This window comes from Natator depressus, chromosome 6 (assembly GCF_965152275.1).
Source record: "Natator depressus isolate rNatDep1 chromosome 6, rNatDep2.hap1, whole genome shotgun sequence".
NCBI classification, from domain to species: domain Eukaryota; kingdom Metazoa; phylum Chordata; order Testudines; family Cheloniidae; genus Natator; species Natator depressus.
This window is the reverse complement of record NC_134239.1, coordinates 22,233,066-22,253,819: the sequence shown is the minus strand read 5'-3', so window position 1 is coordinate 22,253,819 and position 20,754 is coordinate 22,233,066. Positions and strand designations below refer to the sequence as shown.

At 46.6% G+C, this 20,754-nt stretch overlaps 1 protein-coding gene across 4 annotated transcripts in view; it reads right to left on the bottom strand.

Annotated features, from left to right (window-relative positions):
* The window catches only part of EPS8L2 (EPS8 signaling adaptor L2), a 108,433-nt gene that overhangs the window by 71,072 nt on the left and 16,607 nt on the right, over window positions 1–20,754 (bottom strand). For 2 of the 4 annotated variants that reach the window (XM_074954767.1, XM_074954766.1), the window contains exons 2-3: window positions 7,070–7,133; window positions 5,278–5,333 (exon numbers count right to left, since the gene is read on the bottom strand). In XM_074954767.1, the coding sequence (XP_074810868.1) occupies window positions 5,278–5,333; window positions 7,070–7,113 (100 nt within the window). In that variant the 5' untranslated portion in view covers window positions 7,114–7,133. The remainder of the gene's footprint in view (window positions 1–5,277; window positions 5,334–7,069; window positions 7,134–20,754) is intronic. The other 2 variants (XM_074954768.1, XM_074954769.1) reach the window with 1 other exon arrangement.

The following is a 20,754-nucleotide window of genomic DNA, read 5'->3' as shown; positions in this document are numbered from 1 at the left end:
TGTTTTGAGATCTACTGATAAACAGTGATTTACAAAGAAGGTCAGTGTCATTATCCCCATTTCACAGACAGGGAAACTGAGGCACAGTGCAGTAATGTGATTTTCCCAAGATGATCTAGCAGGTTGCTGGCCAAGCCATGAATAGCATCTAGGTCTCCCAAGTCTGAGTTCAGTGCTCTATTTACTGGGGTACTGCACCTCTGACATCCTAAATGGCATTTATAAAATGTTGCCTATACAGGTCAATAAAGTGGGAGACACAGATAGGTGTCCAACCACTGAGGGTTTTTCGGCAGAAAAGTAAGCACACAGAAGGTTTACCTCATTCATATAGAAGGAGTGTAGTCTAGCATGGGGCTGGGAGAGTGGACCCTGGGTTCCTATTCCCAGCTCCTGCCACAGACCTGCTGTGGGATGCCAGTACTTGTCATTGAGCCCCTCTGTGCCTCAGTTTCCCCATTTGTGACATGGGGATGGTAATGAAGCTGGACCTTTTTTCATTTCGACACTGATAACACATCTCATTCTTGGTTGCCTGTGAACCTGAAAGGGAAAAAAGCACTATTCCTTTGTGCTTCTTTTGGCTGAATCATTGAGAACATTAATTCTCTAAAGCTGTCTGTAGTAATTTTCCACCGTGTGCAGCCATAGCTGATGGTAAGGGCAGATTTTATCAGCCATTGGTTCCTATACTGTTGAATTTGGGATCCATCTGGACTTCCCGCTGTACTTGGAAGCTCAGATAGCCACAGTTTCCAGAAACACTTCTTCCATCTGGCGCTAGCCAGGAGGCTGCATCCTGTATTGACCTATATGACCTGGCCACTGTGAATCATGCCTTCCTGACCTCCATGCTAAATTATTGCAACTCACCGGGCCAGAGCCTCAGCTGGGGTAAATTGGTGTAGCTCCATCAGCTTCAAAGGCACTACACAGACTTACACCAGCTGAAGAGCCTTAGGACTGAGCATGCCAACTTTTAAAAGGCTTTGTTTGGCTCAGAACACTGTCAGGAATGATATGGTCTAGTCCAGATCCCTGCCACTTTGTGTTACAATCCCATAAGATTGGACAAGTTAAGCAGAATCAGGCCAGTTAGAACTTGGATGGGAAACCACCACAGAAGCCCCAGGTACTGGTGATAATAATTGAATGGGTGGCACGCTGCAGTGTGTTAAAAAGGCACAGTGCTGCTGGAGGGGCTGTTTTTGGAAGAGACATAAAACTAAGGCCTTGCTCACTTAAGAATAATGCTTTGTGTTTGTACATGTATCCTAACCCAGGAGCTCAAAATGGGACAGATTCTCAGCTGATATAAATCTGGAGGGGTTCCACTGGCCCCAGTGGAGCTTTGATCATTTACATCAACAAATATATCTGGTGTGTGTGTGTGTGTGTATATATATATATAAATAAAAGTGCATTTCCAAGCACCTAACATTCCCTGGCTGCTTCATAGTCATATAATTGAGGCCACTTCAGATTTATTTTATTTGCATTTTTAACTGTAATTCTTTACATAATTTTAATTTTTCTCCCCGCTTGTGAGCTTTGCAGAAGTGAACTGTTGGGAGGGATTTGAAGAAGGGAGGCTGGAGGCCTAGCACCCTGGGACTGGGAAATCACTCCATGCAGAGGGATATTTGGAGGAGCCTCGGCAAATTACCTAGGGGAGTTTCATGTGCCCCTAGGCATGAGAGATGCCACATACACACCTCTGTGCAATATTGGGCCAGATCCAGAGCTGCTGTAAATCAGCAGAGCTGCCTTGAAGTCAATGATGGTATACCAGTTTACACCCGCTGAGGATATGGCCCACAGCCTAATGCTGCTTGCTTACTATTCACTGGAGCTGTGTGGAAAAGCTCTCAGTGTCGGTGAATTTGTAACAATTGCTTTTGGGGCAGCTTCACCAAAAAGCAAGGCACTTTTCACCTAAGTGTTGTGATTGACTTTTGTTTTTGAAAACAAATTTGTTTTACAGAGAGTATGGGTGCTTTGGGAGTGTTTGCCAAACCTTGGCTACTTATTTTCCATTTCCAGTTTTGGGCAGTAAAGCTATTTTAGAGCTGCCAGTGTCCCTATGGAGAGGCACAAAGCCAGTATTTTAACACCCACATGTTGATTACCTAATAACAAGTCTCAGTTCTGTGATGCGTTCACATGGTTGGTGGATATCTGTCTTAAGAGAAATGGCCTTAGTACATGAGATGTTTAAAATACGTTATTTTCAACTTTCGGTTTAATTTTTATTTTGACCAACCTTCGGAGGAGACTAAAATACAATCAAGGTATTTACTGAAGGAGGCTTTTAGACTGAAATCTTTGCACCACGAAAACCTGCCCTCCCCTAGCCAAGCTCTGGGTACCTTCAACATACAGTTAAAAACAGAATTACATAGGAGTTACAAAACATAACAGGCCTGGTTCCCATTTGCACTATGGCCCCCTTACACTGTGTAAAGGCGCCTTAGTGCAAACGAGAATATGGTCCAACTAGTCCAATGCATCAGCACTTCTTTTTCCCACTCAAACACATGTTATTTAGTCACCAGACACAAGTGACCAATAGAATAACCGGTGCACATTCTCCCCAGACAGAAATTAGACCACAAATAGTCAGTGAGTGGTGCAAATAGCACTGAATTATCTCCTCCCTTTACTTGTGTGTATTGGTCTTTGCAGCTAATCTAAATGATTAATGATTACTTTGTTCGACACTTTATCCACTAAGCTAAGTACTCAGCCCTTCAGCCAAGAAGGTCACTCACGGTGACACTATCCCAGGCTGAGGTCACTTTACAGTGACAAATCTCCAGGCAACCAGGCTGCAATGGAGGACACTCTAGAGAGACAAATATCCCAGACACCCCACCTGTGACCACGATCACCTTACAGCTACTATAAGGTGGGTGCATAAATGGTTGAAAAATCATTCCCAGAGAGTAGTTATCAGTGGTTCACAGTCATGCTGGAAGGGCATAACGAGTGGGGTCTCTGAGGGATCGGTTCTGGGTCTGGTTCTGTTCAATATCTTCATCAGTGATTTAGATAATGGCATAGAGAGTACACTTATAAAGTTTGCAGACGATACCAAGCTGGAAGGGGTTGCAAGTGCTTTGGAGGATAGGATTAAAATTCAAAATGATCTGGACAAATTGGAGCAATGGTCTGAAGTAAATAGGATGAAATTCAATAAGGACAAATGCAAAGTACTCCACTTAGAAAGGAACAATCAACTGCACACATACAAAATGGGAAATGACTGCCTAGGAAGGAGTACTGTGGAAAGGGATCTGGGGGTCATAGTGGATCACAAGCTAAATATGAGTCAATCGTGTAATGCCGTTACAAAAAAAGCAAATATCATTCTGGGATGTATTAGCAGGAGTACTGTAAGCAAGACACAAGAAGTAATTCTTCCAGTCTACTCCACGCTGATTAGGCCTCAACTGGAGTATTGTGTCCAGTTCTGGGTGCCACATTTCAGGAAAGATGTGGACAAAATGGAGAAAGTCCAGAGAAGAACAACAAAAATGATTAAAAGGGCTATAAAACATGACCTATGAGGAAAGATTGAAAAAATTGGGTTTGTTTAGTCTGGAGAAGAGAAGACTAAGAGGGGACATGATAACAGTTTTTAAGTACATAAAAGGTTATTACAAGGAGGAGGGAGAAAAATTGTTCTTCTTTACCTCTGAGGATAGGACAAGAAGCAATGGGCTTAAATTGCAGCAAGGGAGGTTTAGGTTGGACATTAGGAAAAACTTCCTACCTGTCAGAGTGGTTAAGCACTGGAATAAATTGCCTCGGGAGGTTGTGGAATCTCCATCATTGGGGATTTTTAAGAGCGGGTTAGACAAACACCTGTCAGGGATGGTCTAGATAATACTACCAAGTCCTGCCATGAGTGCAAGGGACTGGACTAGATGACCTCTTGAGGTCCCTTCCAGTTCTATGATTCTATGATACAGTGAAAATATCTCAGGCAACCAATAGGCAAAGGCAAGTTTGTAATCAAGTCTGAACAACTCATTGAATTGCTGATGGAATGCTTTGATAGTCTACAAAAACCCAGACGAATTGCCAGCATTCCACAAGGTTGTTTAGTAATTTTGCAGCTGGAAAGCAAAATCAGAAAAGCCCTGTTCTGTTCAGTTCTGGCTTTTATATCTGCACCCATCACATTGCACTCAGAAAACTAACATTATGTATCTGTGGCCGGATCCTGCTAATGAAGTCAATGAGAATTCTACACACAGAAGGCTTTCCAGACCCCAACTAGAGTACACCAAACTAAGGATCTTTTATCTTCCTAGCTGAACTGGGTGGTGGTGAAGACTTCTCTTCTCACCCCCTCCCCTTGCTTGTTCAGGCCATCACTACATAGTGTGGACCAGATCCTCAGCTAGTGTAAATCAGCTGAGATCCATCAGTAATGTTGATGATTATTAATACCTATCTCTAATACGATGCTTTTGTATGTAAGTCCATTGACCTCAATGTGGCTACATCAATTTACACCAGCTGAGGATCTGGCCCCGCATGTTCATCTGAAGCTCTTCTTGCCATCTAGAAAATGATTTCTTGTAAACTCTCTCTTCTTTGAAAGCTTCAGAGGATATTGACTTTTCATGGTATACGGAATAATTAATGAGTATAATCATTAACCTGCTCATAACAGTCTTTTTTAGCTTCACACTTTTGAGAACCTGGTTGTCTGGCTAAATCAACCAGAGAACGTTAGGGATTCCTGTGGACGTGTGTCTGTTTTGCACAGGCTTGTAACACTAGCAAAATTAATACAGGAGTGGTAGCCCCTATCAGGTGGCTGCACTAAGTGATTGCAATGGCATGACCACTAGTGCAGAGAGGACATGTGCCTTTCTGTTACCATGTCATGAAAACCTGCTGTAAGCATGGTGTATAGGAAAACAGATGTTGTTTGCCTGTCTCCTGCCACATAGCACCTCAGCAGGGAGAAGTATAGGAAACAGTATTGGAACAGACCCGTGGCTTGTCTAGTCTGACGTCCTGTCTGCAATAGCCTCTTCTACTGGATGCTTCATTAGAAAGTGAGAAGCCCCCTAAAGGTGAATTGTGATGTGTCCATGTCAGTTCATCTCACAACTGCCCCACGCTGTCCCACCATGAGATACGAACAGGAAGCCATGCAATAAAGATGCCTTCGGCTTTTCCCGCTACCAGTTTGAACCTGGCAGTCTTTACTCACGCAAATCTCAGCAGCAGCCTAGTGTATCCGTGGTGGTGACTTACCGTATAAATCTTTTGCACTCATTCTCGAAGCACCATCTGCTTTGCCCAGACTGCTGCTGCAAAAGGAAAGAAAAGGAGCAAATAAACAACAAATCTCAGAAAGTTTTTTTTGTGTTTTGTTTTTTTTTACTGGCTTCATTATGTGATTCAGTTGAGCAACACAGATAGTAACCAATTAATCTGGTCTAGTGCTTGAATGGCAAACGGCAGTGGGCTTTTCAAACCAGCTTAATGGCAAAGGGCAATGGGTTTTTCACACCAGCTTGCGTTAGTGTGCAAGTGAGGTAGTTATCAGCACCCTGCCTGGTGAGCTGGAGGAGTATCAGTCACTGACACCAATTCTCCAGTGACACCTCCGACTGCAACAAGCTGGGGAGCCTGGCAAGAAGCTCGAATAGTCTGTTGGAGAGCTCTACTTTTGGTGAGGGGAGGGGATCTGACCTACTCCTGTTTGAGGTTTCGCTCACTCCAAGGCATAGCCCACTGGCTTTCCCTTCAGGCAGGTCAGACCTAGAAAGGGCAGAGGACTCTCTGCCTCAGACAACAGATATATGGATCTTCCACCACTGACCATCACACATTTTTCTTTCTTTGTTCTCCCAGAATCTGCTGGTCCCTTCTAGTCTGTAGGGCCTTGTCACAGGCTGGCTGGCCCTTTAAGGCAAGCCAGGCTCAGCCTTGCCTGTGACCAGACAGCTATCCCCTAGTTGAATGTGATGGAGACTTAATTATAATGCCTGATCCCAGCTGTGAGGGATCAGAGAGAGGACTGCATAAACAGAGCCGTGAACTCAGCTCAGAGAGGAGCCAGGAGAGTCCCCTTTCTCAGAAGAGCCTGGGGAAGTCAGGCTGGAGGACACAACTCAGGGAGCAGGTCAGGTTCCTGTGGGGGACCCTGAGGTAGGGCCTGTGAGGAGCAGGGAGATCCCTGAGGGAAGCTGCCGGGGTTCCTGGGGAGGGGAGACCTGTGGTGGGGAGGAAGCAGCATAGGAGAAATTCTGCCAGGGCCAGGTGTGGGGGTGGGGAGTAGAGAACTTCAGGGTTGCTTGAGAGGGGCAGAAGGACTATTAGTTTGGGTATTTATTTGGACTTACAGTTGGATTTCTGTTACCCCGGAAGGGGGCTGAATTTGAGGGGGTGATGGCCACAGAAAATCCAAACAGCAACAGGCCATCGTGAGGCCAGCACAGGTGATCAACAGGGGGCATAAGCAGCAAAGTACCCTGCAATGCCATGTCCTGACGCCAGGGGGTGCTATAGCAATGGGGCCAGTCAGGATAGTGAGCTGTGTCCTGGTTTCCCCCTCCTGGGGCAGGCAGCAGCTCAGAGTTGTGTCGTGTACTGCCACATGCACCCTGCTGTCCAGGGTCGGCTGAAGCTTTGAGGGAGAGAAGGGAGTGATTTTGTAGATCCAGGCCACGTATAATTTGAATCTGCCCCATAGAAATTGTGGGCACCTGAATCAACCCTAGAACTACAGAAACAGGGCAACCAGACATAGGTTTCTTTTCCCTCTAGAGTGTCAATCAAACCACATGGCACTTTGTGGCGAAGACTTCATACATGATGGTGTGCGTGAGCATGTTCGGTTAGACTGCACTGGGACATGGCAAGGTGGAGTCTTCCCTAGCCCCAGTTGAGGAGACCCAAGTAAGTGAGCAGGAGAAAGCAGAGTCTCGCCCTTACGGGAGAACCCGGAGTGGAAGGAAATGTGTTTGTGGTGGCAGGTAGTAATCTATTGCAGTTCTTGAGGATGAGCCATTCAGTCAAACTTTGTCATTCAGGTTCTTACTTTGCAGAGCCAGGCTGGCTGCTGGTAGATCCTTTGAGACTCATGTTGCTGTCAAGACATTAAACTGTAACAGAAACAAAGGAGTTGTGATTAGCACATTCTACTTGTTTGACCTGATGAAATATTTGCCTGGGTGTGCACCACATTTCATAATCGGACTTCATTCGGCATCCAGGGCTCCAGCTTTTGATTCTGTGTCCACAGTCAATAGTGTGTGCAAATAATCGTATTTAGTTGCACCTAATGTGCTTCCATGACCTCTCCCCGCCGCACATCTGTTTGCATTGCTATATCTCCCTATATAAAACACCTAGTGTGTGCACACACGCAGACAAAAGTCCTGGATTCAAGTTCGACAGCAGGTTTTGGGCCCATTCCTAACCTAAAGCTTTCAGTTTGTTCTATGTTGTTGTTTTATGACTTGGCGCTGGCATTACAGCAGGATCATGAAAGGCTGCTGCAGTGTTAGAGGTGCGTCCTTTAGGTGACAGATTAACCCAAGGCTCCCTCTGTTCATCTCTGCCCAGGTAGAAGGTAAAGCCTTTTAAAGCCAGTTCCAGTGCCTGAGGCTTTGTGCGTGAATCGCTGCTGAGCTCAAAATTGCAGCTTTCTCTTTACAATCCCCACACTGCTGCTATCTGATGGATCTCTTTGTGCAGCACTTTAGGATTGCTGGAGAATGGACTGTGCTCTATAAACCCCAGTTGTGCTCTCTTCACTTTAGGGCTGTTTTATGTGCGGTTCATACCTCCCCTTAAACCCCTGCACTATGGTCGTAATCTCTCTGAAGTCCAAAGTGTTGCGTGGGCATAAATGAGAGCAGGATTTGGCCCAGGGAGTTGGCAGTTTACCTCCAGCATCCCAGAACAGAAAGCTCTAGTTGGGGAGGTGACTGACAGAGCGGCCATCTTGAAAACTGTAGCACTTGTGTTGCTTCACACGCTCTGTCAGAAAGCGTCATGCTGTGAGATCTGCCTCCCTTTCTCCTCCCATTATAGGGCTAGGTTCAACCAAACCCCAGCTGTTTTCTGAGATAGCAGCCCCTGCAAGCTGCCCCATCCACAAATCCATTATTGTGGAGGGATGACAGAGCTTTATACAAGCTCCCATAGAGAAGCTGCGTGGAGTCCTACCGAGTCTGTATAAGCCATAAAATGAAGGGACATTGATAACAATAGAGCACCAGGGGAATAAGCCATTGCACCCAGGAGAACAGCCAAAAAATGTATCCTGCATAGTGGTCTAGCACAGGGCTGGGCAAACATTTTGGCCCGAGGGCCACATCGGGATGCAAAACTGTATGGAGGGTCCAGTAGGGAAGGCTGTGCCTCCCCAAACAGCCTGGCCCCTGCCCCATATTCGCCCCCTCCCACTTCCTGCCCCCTGACTGTCCCCCTCAGAACCCCTGACCCATCCAACCCCCCCCGCTCCTTGTCTCCTGACTGCTCCCTCCTGGGACCCCCCACCCCAAACCGCCCCCCAGGATCCCACCCCCTATCCAACCCCCCCGTCCTCTGACTGCCCCGACCTATCCACACACCCGACCCCTGACTGCCCCCCAGGACCTCCTGCCCATAACCACTCCCTGTCCCCTGACTGCCCCCCCGGAACCCCCTACCCAACCCCTCCACTGCAGCGCGAGTGCGCTGCCGCCACCCGCTTACCATGCTGCTCAGAGCAGCAGGAGCTTGCAGCCCTGCTGCTGGCATGGCTGCATGGGAGGGGGAACAGCCAGGGAGAGGCTGGAGGTGAGCCTCCCGGGCCAGGAGCTCAGGGGCCGGGAAGGACGGTTCCGCGGGCCGGATGTGGCCCGCGGACCGTAGTTTGCCCACCTCTGGTCTAGCAAGAGCCTCAAAGGAAGTCAGAGCCATCTGTCACCTATTAAAACTTGCTGTTTGAAATGTGATACATCATCCACATAGATACAGTCCCTCTCCTAGTGCTGCTAGGGTTGCCAACTCTCCAGGATTGACCTGGAGTCTCCAGGAATTAAAGATTCATCTTTCATTAAAGATTATGTCGTGTGATGAAACCTCCAGGAATACATCCAACTCAAATTGGCAACCCTAATTTGCGGTAAGCTCCATGTGCACATGAAGGCTTCATAAAGTCTCATCTGGCCAAGAGTGGGATTCACATGCACGGGCATTGCTGGCATTTCGGTGGGAGTGTCGCATGTAAATTCCCCGCTTTTATCTAGAGTAGAAAGCTGCCACTGACTTAAAGGTGAGTCATCGTGCTGCGACAGCCACTTCAGTAAGAGAGTCCAGTTACAGTAGAATGAGTGGCACATGCCAAGGGCCTGATCCAGAACTCACTGAAGTTGGTGGAAGGCTGCCCATCAGGAATCAGGGCCCCATTGTGCTAGGTACTGTATGTACACACACACACCCAGAGAAGTTGAGCTCTGTCTGAAAGAGCTTACGGTCTAACTGTGTGAAGCGAGGCAACAGGTGGATTCAGCAAGCAGACATGGGGAACATGCAGTGACAGTGAGATTACTGACTAGTGTACTAAGCAGCAGTCACAGCATACCAGGTACCTAGCCACGCTCAGGTATTTGTGGGTGTAAGCCACACTACTGTGGAGTGGTGCTTTGTCTCCATCTAGTGGCTAATGAGAGTGCTACCACCTCTCAGAATCTGCTCAAGCTCCTGTAATTCGAGCAGTAGGGGCTCCTGCTTTTTAGATACAAGGTCCAAGGGTCAGTCCCTGCAGATCGACAGAAGGGCTGGTGTTATATTAGGTTAATTAATACAGATCATAGAGTTACATTCCACCCTGGAAGTGACTTCACTAGTTGTTGAATGATTCCCTGTATCTATGTGGGGAGCATAATCAACTGAGCATGAGCTCCCAAAGTATATCTGGGGCCAAAAGTGCTAATGCGACCCTAAAATGCATAAACAGGAGAATCTCGAGTAGGAGCAGAGAGGTTATGTTCCCTCTCTATTTGGCACTGGTGTGAGAGCTGTTGGAATACTATCTCCAGCTCTGGTGCCCACAAATCAAGAAGGATGTTGGATAAATCGGAGACAGTTCAGAAAAGAGCCACAAGAATTATTAGAGGATTAGAGAACATGCCTTACAGTGATAGACTCAAGGAGTTCAATCTATTTAGCTTAACAAAGAAGATGAAGGGGTGGCTTGATTACAGTCTATAAGTATCTATATGGGGAACAAATATTTAATAACGGGTTCTTCAGTCTAGCAGGCAGAGGCAATCCAATGGCTAGAAGTTGAAGCTAGACAAATTCAGACTAGATATACGATGTAAAATTTTCAACAGTGAGAGTAATTAACCATTGGAACAATTTATTAAGGGTCATGGTGATTTCTCCATCGCTGACAATTGTTAAATCAAGATTGGATGTTTTTCTAAAAGATACACTCTAGGAATCATTTTGGGGAAGGCCTGTGTTATACAGGGGGGCAAACTAGATGATCATGTTGGATCATATTAAAGAAGTTCTGTATTAAAATCACAAATGAGTTTGATTCCCCACAGTTTAAATTCCAGGGTATTACTAATTAAGAGGTCTCTTGGTTTTTGGTACTGTTTCTCTCCCTCTATGTGTGAAACTTGCACGCTGCTAATTGTGTTAGTACATTCTAAGACAGAGTCTGTTCTCAAAGCAATTCTTTGTAACAACAACTACTCACACAGAGAGAGACTCAAAGCACTACTCTGTAACAACAGAAACAGCACCCAGAGACTCCCCGCCCTTTTGTTGTATTCATCTCGCTTTGTTAACAATTGTGATTAAAGATAGAGGATGTATGTGGATGGATGCTTGGTGTGGATAATAACTGAATGATCAGGGAGGTGCCAGCCTAGGAATCCAGTGTCCATCGGCTGAAGAAGGCGTCAAGTGGAAATAACCAGAGGGCCCCCGGAGGGCAGACTGGAATCCACCCAACAGCCTCAAGAATGGGAGAACCAAAGAACAAAATAACATCTGGCAGCACGGAGCCATCAGGAATGTGCCATCTGCTGATTGATCCAGCAACAGCATGATGAAGCAATTCCCATAGACTGGCATAGGAAGAAATTCTTATAAAAGTGGACTCTAGAAAGTGAGAACTTTGGGGTCTGATTCTGCAAACCAACTTCCAGGAGCATCAGATGAGCATCTGACAAGGCCCTGCTCCCTCCTCATGTCCAGGTCACCTGGCCAGTGGCTTGGCATGAGCAACTCTAAGGCTGGTAACTATGATAACAACCTTGCAGAACCTCTGTGTGTGTGTGTGTGTGTGTGTGTGTGTGAATAAATATGAGATTGAATGGAATGTTATAGCTATAACTAACTGCTTACTATGATTCTTTCTGTATTCACAATAAATGTGGCATTTTACCTTTTTCCCCTTTAATAAGATCCTGCTGGTTTTTATTTTATTGGTATAACAATCAAAGTGGTCCCTTCTGGCCTTGGAATCTATGAATCTATCTGTTATCAGTTATATTGTGGTAGCTGTCAATAGCCCCAGTGCTAGGTAGATTGAGAGAGAGCCCTCGCCCCAATGAGCTTACAGTATCAAAAGAAAACACAAAACAGGAAACACGCAAAGAGCCCAGGGAGCTAGCAGGCATGTGTTTCAGTACTTCCATCCCTCTCATTTAGTGCAGCATTATTATTACTATTTGTTAGTAGTATTTAACCCTTGCCTGATTTTCCCCCTTCCACCCTGAACTATTTCATTATGATAAAGTCTCATGTGATTATGCAGCTAATACTTCTCACCAATAGGTCTTGTCTATATGTAACTGAGGGTGTGATGTCTAACTGATTTAGTTAAATCTGTGCAAAATCTTCTTTTGTGAACGCTCTGAATTTGATTTTAAACCTGGCTTATATCAGTTAAACTCAATTCCTTATCGACAGATCTGTAGCCGAAAAGCACTACACAAGAGTTAGGGGGTGGTGGTATTATTATTAAGCTAAATTGCAATAAACCAAGTTTAAGCGGGTTTTAAATAGATTGACAGTTAAACTGTTTCAACTTTGAATATAGACATGGACCAAAGAAAATGTGAGTGCTGAGGCCTGGGATCAACCACACCATCCCGGGTTCTTTCCTCTCTGTGGGGCATCACCAAAGCCTCCAGTACTGGTGCAGCCTCCAGCACTCACTCTGGGTTCTGCTTGCTTTCACTTGGTTTCTTACTCAGGCATTCCTGATGAAAGAGTTCCTGAAATCTCTCTTTATCTTCCTGATGGGCGTGGTTGTTTGCTTCGTATATCATGGGGCACTAAGAGTGTGCATTTTAAAAATAAACAAGAGGCAGATTTAGCAATATGATTATTAGAACACTGTGTATCAGGATCACTTTGTCTCTGCCACTATTTGCTGCTTTTCTCATCCCCCTCAGTAGGAAATTTGCCTTTGTTTAAATCAGTATTTAAAGTAGCAGTAGATGTGATATATCTGGACTTTAGTAAGGCTTTTGACACATTATATTCTTTAAGCAAACTAGGGAAATAAGGACTGGATGAAATTACTATTAGATGGGTGTACAACTGGTTGCAAAACTGCACTCAAAAAGTAGTTATCAATGGTTTGCTGTCAAACTGGGAGGATATATCTAGTGGGGTCCCACAGGGGTCTGTCTTGGGATCAGTACTAGTCAATATTTTCATTAATAATTTGGAGCATGGGGCTGGGGAGAGTATGCTTATAAAATTTGCAGATGCCACCAAGCTGGAAGGGATTGCAAGGACAGGATTGTAATTCAGAATAATCGTGATATACTGGAGAATTGGTCTGACATCAACAAGATGAAATTCAATAAAGACAAGTGCAAAGTACTACACTTAGACAAAATCAAATGCAAAAAACAAATAAGGAATAAGTGGCTAGGTAGCAGTACTGCAGGATCTGGCGGTTATAGTGGATCACTGAGTTGACAATGTGATGCTGTTGCTTAAAAGGCAACTGTCATTCTGGGATGCATTAGCGGGAGTGTCATATGTAAGACACGGGAGGTGTCCCGCTCTGCTCAGCACTGGTGAGATCTCAGCTGGAGTACCGTGTCCAGTTTTGGGCACCATGCTTTAAGAAAGATGTGAACAAACTGGAGAGAGTCCAGAGGAGAACAAAAATGATAGAAGATTTAGAAAACATGGCTGTCAGGAAAGGTTGAAAGAATTGGGCATGTTTTAGTCTTGAGAAAAGAAGACTGAGAGGGGGGACATAACTTCAAATATGTAAAAGGTTGTCATACAGAGGAGAGAGAGATCAATTGTTCTCTGTGTCTCCTGGCTTAGTTTGCCACTGTGGAGAGTTAGGTTAGATATTAGGAAAAAAATTCTAACTATACAGATAGTTAAGCACTGGAACTGGTTCCTATGGAGATTGCACAATTACTGTCTTTGAAGGTTATTAAGAACAGGTTAGACAAATGCTTGTCTTAGATGGTCTAGGTATATTGAATCCTAACTCAGGAGAGGGTGATGGATTAGTTTCATTGCACCATGACCCACTTCTGACAAAAATTACTACACGACCCCAGGAGCGGGGACAAAACCTGAGCCCTGCTGTCCCGGGTGGGGGGACCAAAGCCCAAGGGCTTCAGCCCCAGGTTGGGGGCCTGTAACCTGAGCCCCACCACCCAAGGCTGAAGCCCTCAGGCTTTGGACCCAGGTGGTGGGGCTTGGGCTTGGGTGCTAGGACCCAGCAAGTCTAATGCCAGCTCTGACGACCCCATTAAAACGGGGTCGAGACCCACTTTGGGGTCCCGACCCACAGTTTGAGAACCGCTGGATTAGATGACCTCTTGAGGTCCCTTCCAGCCCTACATTTCTGTGACTCTATTATTCTGTTTTGGTGACCAGTCTCAGAACTATCCCAGGTTGATTTATCTGATGGTGTAGTGCAGTGTTTGTCAAAGCCCATGGATTTTGACTGCCAAGGGGGGGCCACAAAAGGCAATCATGGGGGTTGTGAGGCACTGAATATTGATACTCTTACTTTTATAATAAATGTGAGGATCATGAAAAATTTTGACTTCGAATAAAGGCTTGCCAACCAGGAAAGGCGGAGCAATGCTGGTGTAGTGTTAGGAATAGTAATAACACCTCGTTCTTATATAGCGTGTTTCATCTCAAAGTGCTTTGTAAAGGGGGTACATGTTAAAGCTGGACGGAGAAACTTCTACAGAAGCATATTCCATCAAAATATTCAGTTCCAACGCAATCGAAATGCTTCATGAAATTGGGTTGATTTTGCCGGAATTTCCTTTCTGAAGAAAACTGGAATAAAAAGTTCTGACAGTGTTGAAACCCCCCGTTTCAACGTTTTTGGAATGAAATGATTTTTCATTTTGAAATTACTTTCTAAAAAAAGTCAAAACTTAAACAACACATTTCAGTCTTTTCAAAACAAAGGACTTTGGTCAACCCATAATACATTTTGTTTGGAATTTTCTTTCCTGGAAAATTTTTGAAATTTTTGGTTTTTCATTCCAATTTGCAAGGAAGCCAAATTTCGAAATGTCTAACGCCTTCATGAAATGGAGTTCTGTCCTCCACATGGCACTCGTCAGTATCATCCATCCCCATTTGACAGATGGGGAAACAGAGGCATGGAGAGTCATTTGTCCAGGATCACACACAGGCCAGTGACAGAGCTGGGAGCAGAATGCAGGTTTCCTGAGTTTCAGTCCAGTGCTCTAGCCACTAGAGGCCATACTGCCTGGCATAGTATTGCTATCTAGGATAGTATCTCTCTAAATAGGAATATCCCTATATAGCTCAGATGGGATGGCCTCCCTAAAATAAGGCTCATCATAAGCAGAGCAAACAGTCAAATGAAATTGAACTGAATATATAGCCATGTTACTGGAGCATGAGATGAAGCCACTCCAGCCAAACATGCTAATCCCACCTCCTGTATAGTCCTACAGCAGAAATGGGTTGGCAGGAAGTCAATCCATTGGTTAAAAATGGCTACAAAACCTACAGATCTGCTATAGATTGGCCAAAGCTGCAACATTTGAATAAATATCTTAATTCCTATTCGTTATTTGGATTACAGTTGTGTTCAGAGGGACCCACAGAGATTAGGGTCCCTTTGGGCTAGTCTCTGTACACACACACACAGTCTCCGCCCCAAAGAGTTTACAATCTAAATAGACAAGGCAGATGGGTGAAGTGACTTCTCCCAGATCACCCAGCAGGTCAGCAGCAAAGCTGAGGTCTCCTGGGTCCCAGTTCGGTGCCCTATACACTAGTCCACACTACCCTAATGTACAGGGTTGATTGCCACTCGGAGTTTTGCTTCAGTCCTATCTCTAAAATGTAGAGGAAGAAAACGTGAGCTAGCTAAGGAGTAATGCTGAGAGCTTCACATTGGGGTTTAACCCTTTCGCCGCCAACAGACCATGTCCTTGTCTTCATCAGCCTTGTCACTGGAATGTCTGTCTGTGTGACTGGCATGATGGCGCCTATCTGACGGATCGGCCCCTAGGGCGGATCATGTTTTCCTAAGTGGAGCTGGCATATCATATTCAGCATGGACTGGGTTAACTGGAGCAAGCACAAAAAGGGGTTAATTAAGGCAACTGCGCCTATCTGATGCCCTTCTTTGTGTATTTTCTGGCCCAGGAGATGTTGAATTGTCCCTAGGAGATGATGCATTTTCTAAAGTCTCACCAAACGGTAGGACTGAAATGTAATGTAATCTGAATGGAATCCTAGTCAGGGAGGAGCTTTAGCACATTAGCCACGGGCCATGTGATCACTCCAGCTGACATGGAACCTGTGGGTGTCAGCAGGAGCCTGGCATGACATGGGCCAGCTCTCATGTTGCTGTCAATGCCAGGTTCCGTCCCTCTCTTCCTTCAAAGCGGATGAAGGAGACAACAGGCACAAGCAGGAGAGAGGTCTGGGCAGGGAGAGCAGGGCTGGCACCTCCCATGGATGCTGTCAGGCATAACTAATGAATGCATAGGAAATGCATCCTGATCCTGAGAGAGAAGACCCTGCACAAGGACCAAATGTTGTGAGTGGAAAGGGGTTGGTGATGATGAGATGTTTGTGACAGAAACACTGCCCTTGGGGGGCCCACGCAGGAGGCAGATCTGACCTTACTCTGCCTTTGGTGGCCACACTTGTGGTCAGTGCCGACAGAAAGAGTCACACAAGAATGCTGGATTAGGGAAAGCCTGAGCAAATAACACCAGGCTTCAGTTAGAAACATTAGCTGTTGATCACATGACGTTATCTCTTAAAGTGCCCAGGATAACAAAGCTCCATCTGTTCATGTTGTTGGACAGTTTTGGAAGTGTATGTAGTGCTGGGGAAAGGTGCCTAATTGGTGCCTAAAAGGTGCCTAAGTCTGCCTGTGCCCATGAGAACAGGTACAGCAAAGCCAGCAGCTGTACCAGATGCCCTACGCTGCTCTGCCACCACACATCTACCACAGCCTGGGCTGTCCACCTCCAGAGGCGAGAGTCGTCCTGTCTTCCATGGCCTGTTATATCCCGCCCCGGCCCCCACCCCGCTGTTACTAGGCTCCTGGAAAACACTAATGTGTTCATCCTCACAGCACTCCTGGGCGGGAAGTATTAGCCTTGTTTTACAGGTGGGGGGTGAGGCATTGAATAACTTGTCAAGTCACATAGGGAGTTTGTTGCAGGGCCAGGAATTTAACCCAGCTCTCCTGAGCCTCCATCTAATGCCTTCGTGACAGAACCATCCTCAGTTGTTTCCCCATCGTGGCTCTGCTGGGTTTGCCAATGAGGGTGCCTGTTAGGGCCAACTGCAGTGTGGTTTCTGTGTCATTGACACCAATTCACTAGGTACTGGTCTGAGATCACTGGTTTATTTCACACAGGCTGCCTAACAGCTATTTGATGGCAATGAATTTCCACCACTACCAACCTAAACTGGATTTGAACATGTGAACTAGAAGTGAAGGGCTCTGTCGCCCACCACAAAAAAATCCATCTGTCTCTAAACAGAAACAAATTAAGAAAAAGAAAATGGTTCGCACTCAAAGGTCTGTATTGTTTTAGTTGGAAGGGAAGTTAACTGTTGCAAGGGAGACCAGCACCCAGCACTTGTTGTTAATCCTCTCTGTAACATTAGGGTCAAGTTTTTCAAAAATTGTTTTCTGAAATGTGCCCCCCCCACGTTTTGTTTGTTTCACATGAGCAAATCTGGGGGGTTGGTGCTTGTTTTGGATGGATTTTTTTTTAAAACTGGTGCTGATGGCTCCTGCTTTCAAATGAGGGGAAGACTGGCCAGCCTGTTTTAAGGAGCTAGTGATTTGGTGTGCCTCAATTGTGTGCCTTAAAGGGTCCAGATTTTCCCAAAGTGCCACATCCCCAGCCTGTGAAAATCAGGCCGATGCGAGGAGTCTATAACTGGATACCTGAAGACTGAGGCACTCACAATTGTTAGTTGTTTTTGGAAGATCTTGGCCTATTGCTTGTGTGAGAACACACCGAGGTGAGTGTGAGAGTGCAGGCAGCCTGTGTGTTTGGCACTGGGGCATGATGTGGTGACTAGAGGAGTGAGTGGGTCCTGCTAGGAATCTGAAACAAACACTCCCTGTTCTCCAAATTAAATATTTTACATATCAGAGATTCTACAGAAGATAAACACACAGCTAAAAATAATCCAAGCTGGTGGGGAGGTGACCGCAGTCGCTGGCAACCACTGGCTCTGGATTTAGCCAAAGCTAACGGGGCAGGTAGTCGGAATGGGACAGGTGTGTCTGAAAGAACCCTAAGGCTGAGGAGGAGACGTCTCTGGGTGTCTAGTTTGAACGCAGGAAGCGTTCCTTTCATGCTGACCGTTCCTTTCATACTGACAATCCTCAGAACCCCACCCAGTTACCTCCTGGGGCTGTTCCTTGCAGCTCAGAACCAGGGGCAGGATAGTAGGCTGTATTTGGGGGGGGAACAGTAGAGGATCAAGACTCTGTGATGGTCCAGGTTTGTCCCATGTTAAACCTCTCCCCCTCCTCCAGGGATCAGTCCATCTTCACAGGACTGGAGCAGCTCCTTGTCCCACCCCATCACACTCCCTCCCCTGGGCTCTGCTGCCCAGCATTACTTAGCACTGACACCTCCAACGGGAGCCTCTTCAGCCCTCTCTGTGTCATATCTCCCCTGCCCTACGTACCTACCCATGTCATAGGTATATTGCAGAGCATCAGATCTTCCCACTGACTGCAGAGTGTGAGTTGGATCAGAAACCAAGGCTGGTTTCCCCTTTACTGCACATGGTGGGGTAAATCAGCAGCCACAAAAATGTCTCTTCCACTCTGGTAGCATAACAATGTGGGTTAACTGTGGAAGAATTCTCCAAAGAACCCAATACTCTGTTATCTAAGCTCCTCAGAAACAATAATAAACTCAGGATTTGTACTAAAATAAAAAAAGGTTTCCTGAGAAAAGGCTTAGGTGGGGTGAACTTCCCAGCATTGAAAGTAAACCACCCATGTGTTTCTCCTGAGACTGGGCTTGGCATGGATTGCTCCCTTGGAGGGGGGACTGCAAGGTCACTGCCAGATTGGATTAGAGCTCACACAGGGACTGCCTCTGCGGCTGCCCTCCTTACTGTGGATCAACAGAAGGGGTTAGAGCAGAGGTGGGCAAACTACGGCCCGCAGGCCACATCTGGCCCACGGGACCATCCTGCCCAGCCCCTGAGCTCCCAGCCAGGGAGGCTAGCCCACAGCCCCTCCCCCACTGTCCCCCTTCCCCTGCAGCCTGAGCGTGCTGCGCCACGCCACCAGCGCTCTAGCCCGCTGCTCTTTCCGGGCAGTGTGACGGCGTGGCTGGCTCCGGCATGGTAAGGGGGCGGGGAGTGGTGGATCCCGGGGCGGCAGTCAGGTGACAGGGAGCAGGAGGCGGTTGGATGGATCGGAGGTTCTCGGAGGGGATCAGGGGATGGGGAACAGAGGGGGTTTGATAGGGCATGGGAGTCCCAGGGGGACAGTCAGGGGTGTGGATAGGGGTTGGGTCAGTCAGGCGACAGGGAGCAGGGGGGGTTGGATAGAGGGTGGGGTCCCGGGGGGGGGCGGTCAGGGGACAAGGAGCAGGGGGGTTGGATGGGTCAGGAATTCTGAAGGGGGCAGTCAGAGGGCGGGAAGTAGGAGGGGGCAGATAGGGGGCAGAGGCCAGGCAGTTTGGGGAGGTACAGCCTTCCCTACATGGCCCTCCATATAGTTTTGCAACCCCGATGTGGCCCTTGGGTGAAAAAGTTTGCCCACCCCTGGGTTAGAGACTAAAGCCTGATCTTGCAATCTGCATTCAAAACATAAAACTGATACCACAAAGCACCACTGCTGAGAACATGCTGGTATTTGCAGAATCTTTATATGAAATTCACAAACCGCTTGGAAGGAGCTCATGAAATGGGGGCTATTTCCCCTCCCTTGTCAACCTGCAAGCCACATTTAATCTAGATAGATATAGCTCAAGAGTCCATTCCTGCAGAGCGCTGGAAGCTCTCAATGCCCAGTGGGGTCAGTGGGAGTTGAGGGCCCTCAGCAGCTCACAGGATCGGGCCCAATGCTAGTGAAGAGACCCAAATAATAGCATCATGTATACTACTACTGTTACCAAAAGAATATTCCTGCCAGAAGATGAATCTGTCCTCAAGAACATGAGAGAACTGGCTGCATGCAAGTTCCCATCAGCATCGCTGATCTATAAATATCTGGGGAAAGTGCAGAATCTAAAAGCTCTTGGGAGAAGTTTGGAGGTTGACTTCAGTGTCCGTCTGAAGGGAGAATTAGCAGAGGGCAGACTCTCCAGTTTCTGAGCTGATTTCATATCATGTGAATTTACCTTGTGCTTCTGTATTGACAGCCCTGTCAAATCCAAGTTAGGGAAAAACACAGAGCAGGTTTCAGCTTGTCGTGTCTCTGCTGATCAAACACCTTGCCAAGGATGCCATGCTGCTCATGATCTGTGCTTCTATCATGAGTAAACAGTTGTGGCTCAGAACTGGGCACTTTCTTTCCTGGCTTTTGAAATTCCCTCCTATTCTTACTCTTTTTTTTTTTTTTTTTTTTGCTTTCTCTCTCCATGCACAAGGCAGAAATGCTAAGGGTGAGGAAAACCTGGTAGCCATGCTGGGCCTGACTGTCCCTTGCCTGGCACCTTGAGGAGGTGCTTAACCCAGAGTAAAGTGGGTGTGGAGCATGGCCATTCTGATCTGGTGGCATCCTACACTCATTGCGCACTGGTGTGACTACACACAGTGCAGGCCAAGGGTGAATCAGGCCCTCTAGTTGCAAAGGCCCGAAGGTGATTTTAAATAACTGGAAGGGAACAACTCCGACTTCATATGGCGTCTGATTTAAACATATCCCTTCCCCCAAGCCCCTGTGATAAGGTCTTGTTTCCTTCCATTCCTAAGTCTTCCTGCCAAGGGAAGCAGTCCACAGACAGCAGCGGTCATCCCTGCACTGCATTACTGCCTTCTCTGACTCACTGCTGCTTCCGGGGTCTTTGGGAATGCAGGTTTTGGAGCCTCAGGATCCTGCCTTAATCAGTTCCTAAGGATCTAATAAGGGCTTGATGCAGGAATCTCTGGGTGGTATGGCCTGCCTGTATTATGGAGAACGTCCGCTAGAGGAACACAATGATCCCTTCTAAAATCCTGACTGCCTTAATATCTGTTACTCTATAATAATGAGAACTAAGGGCTCAATTTTCACTGCTTTAG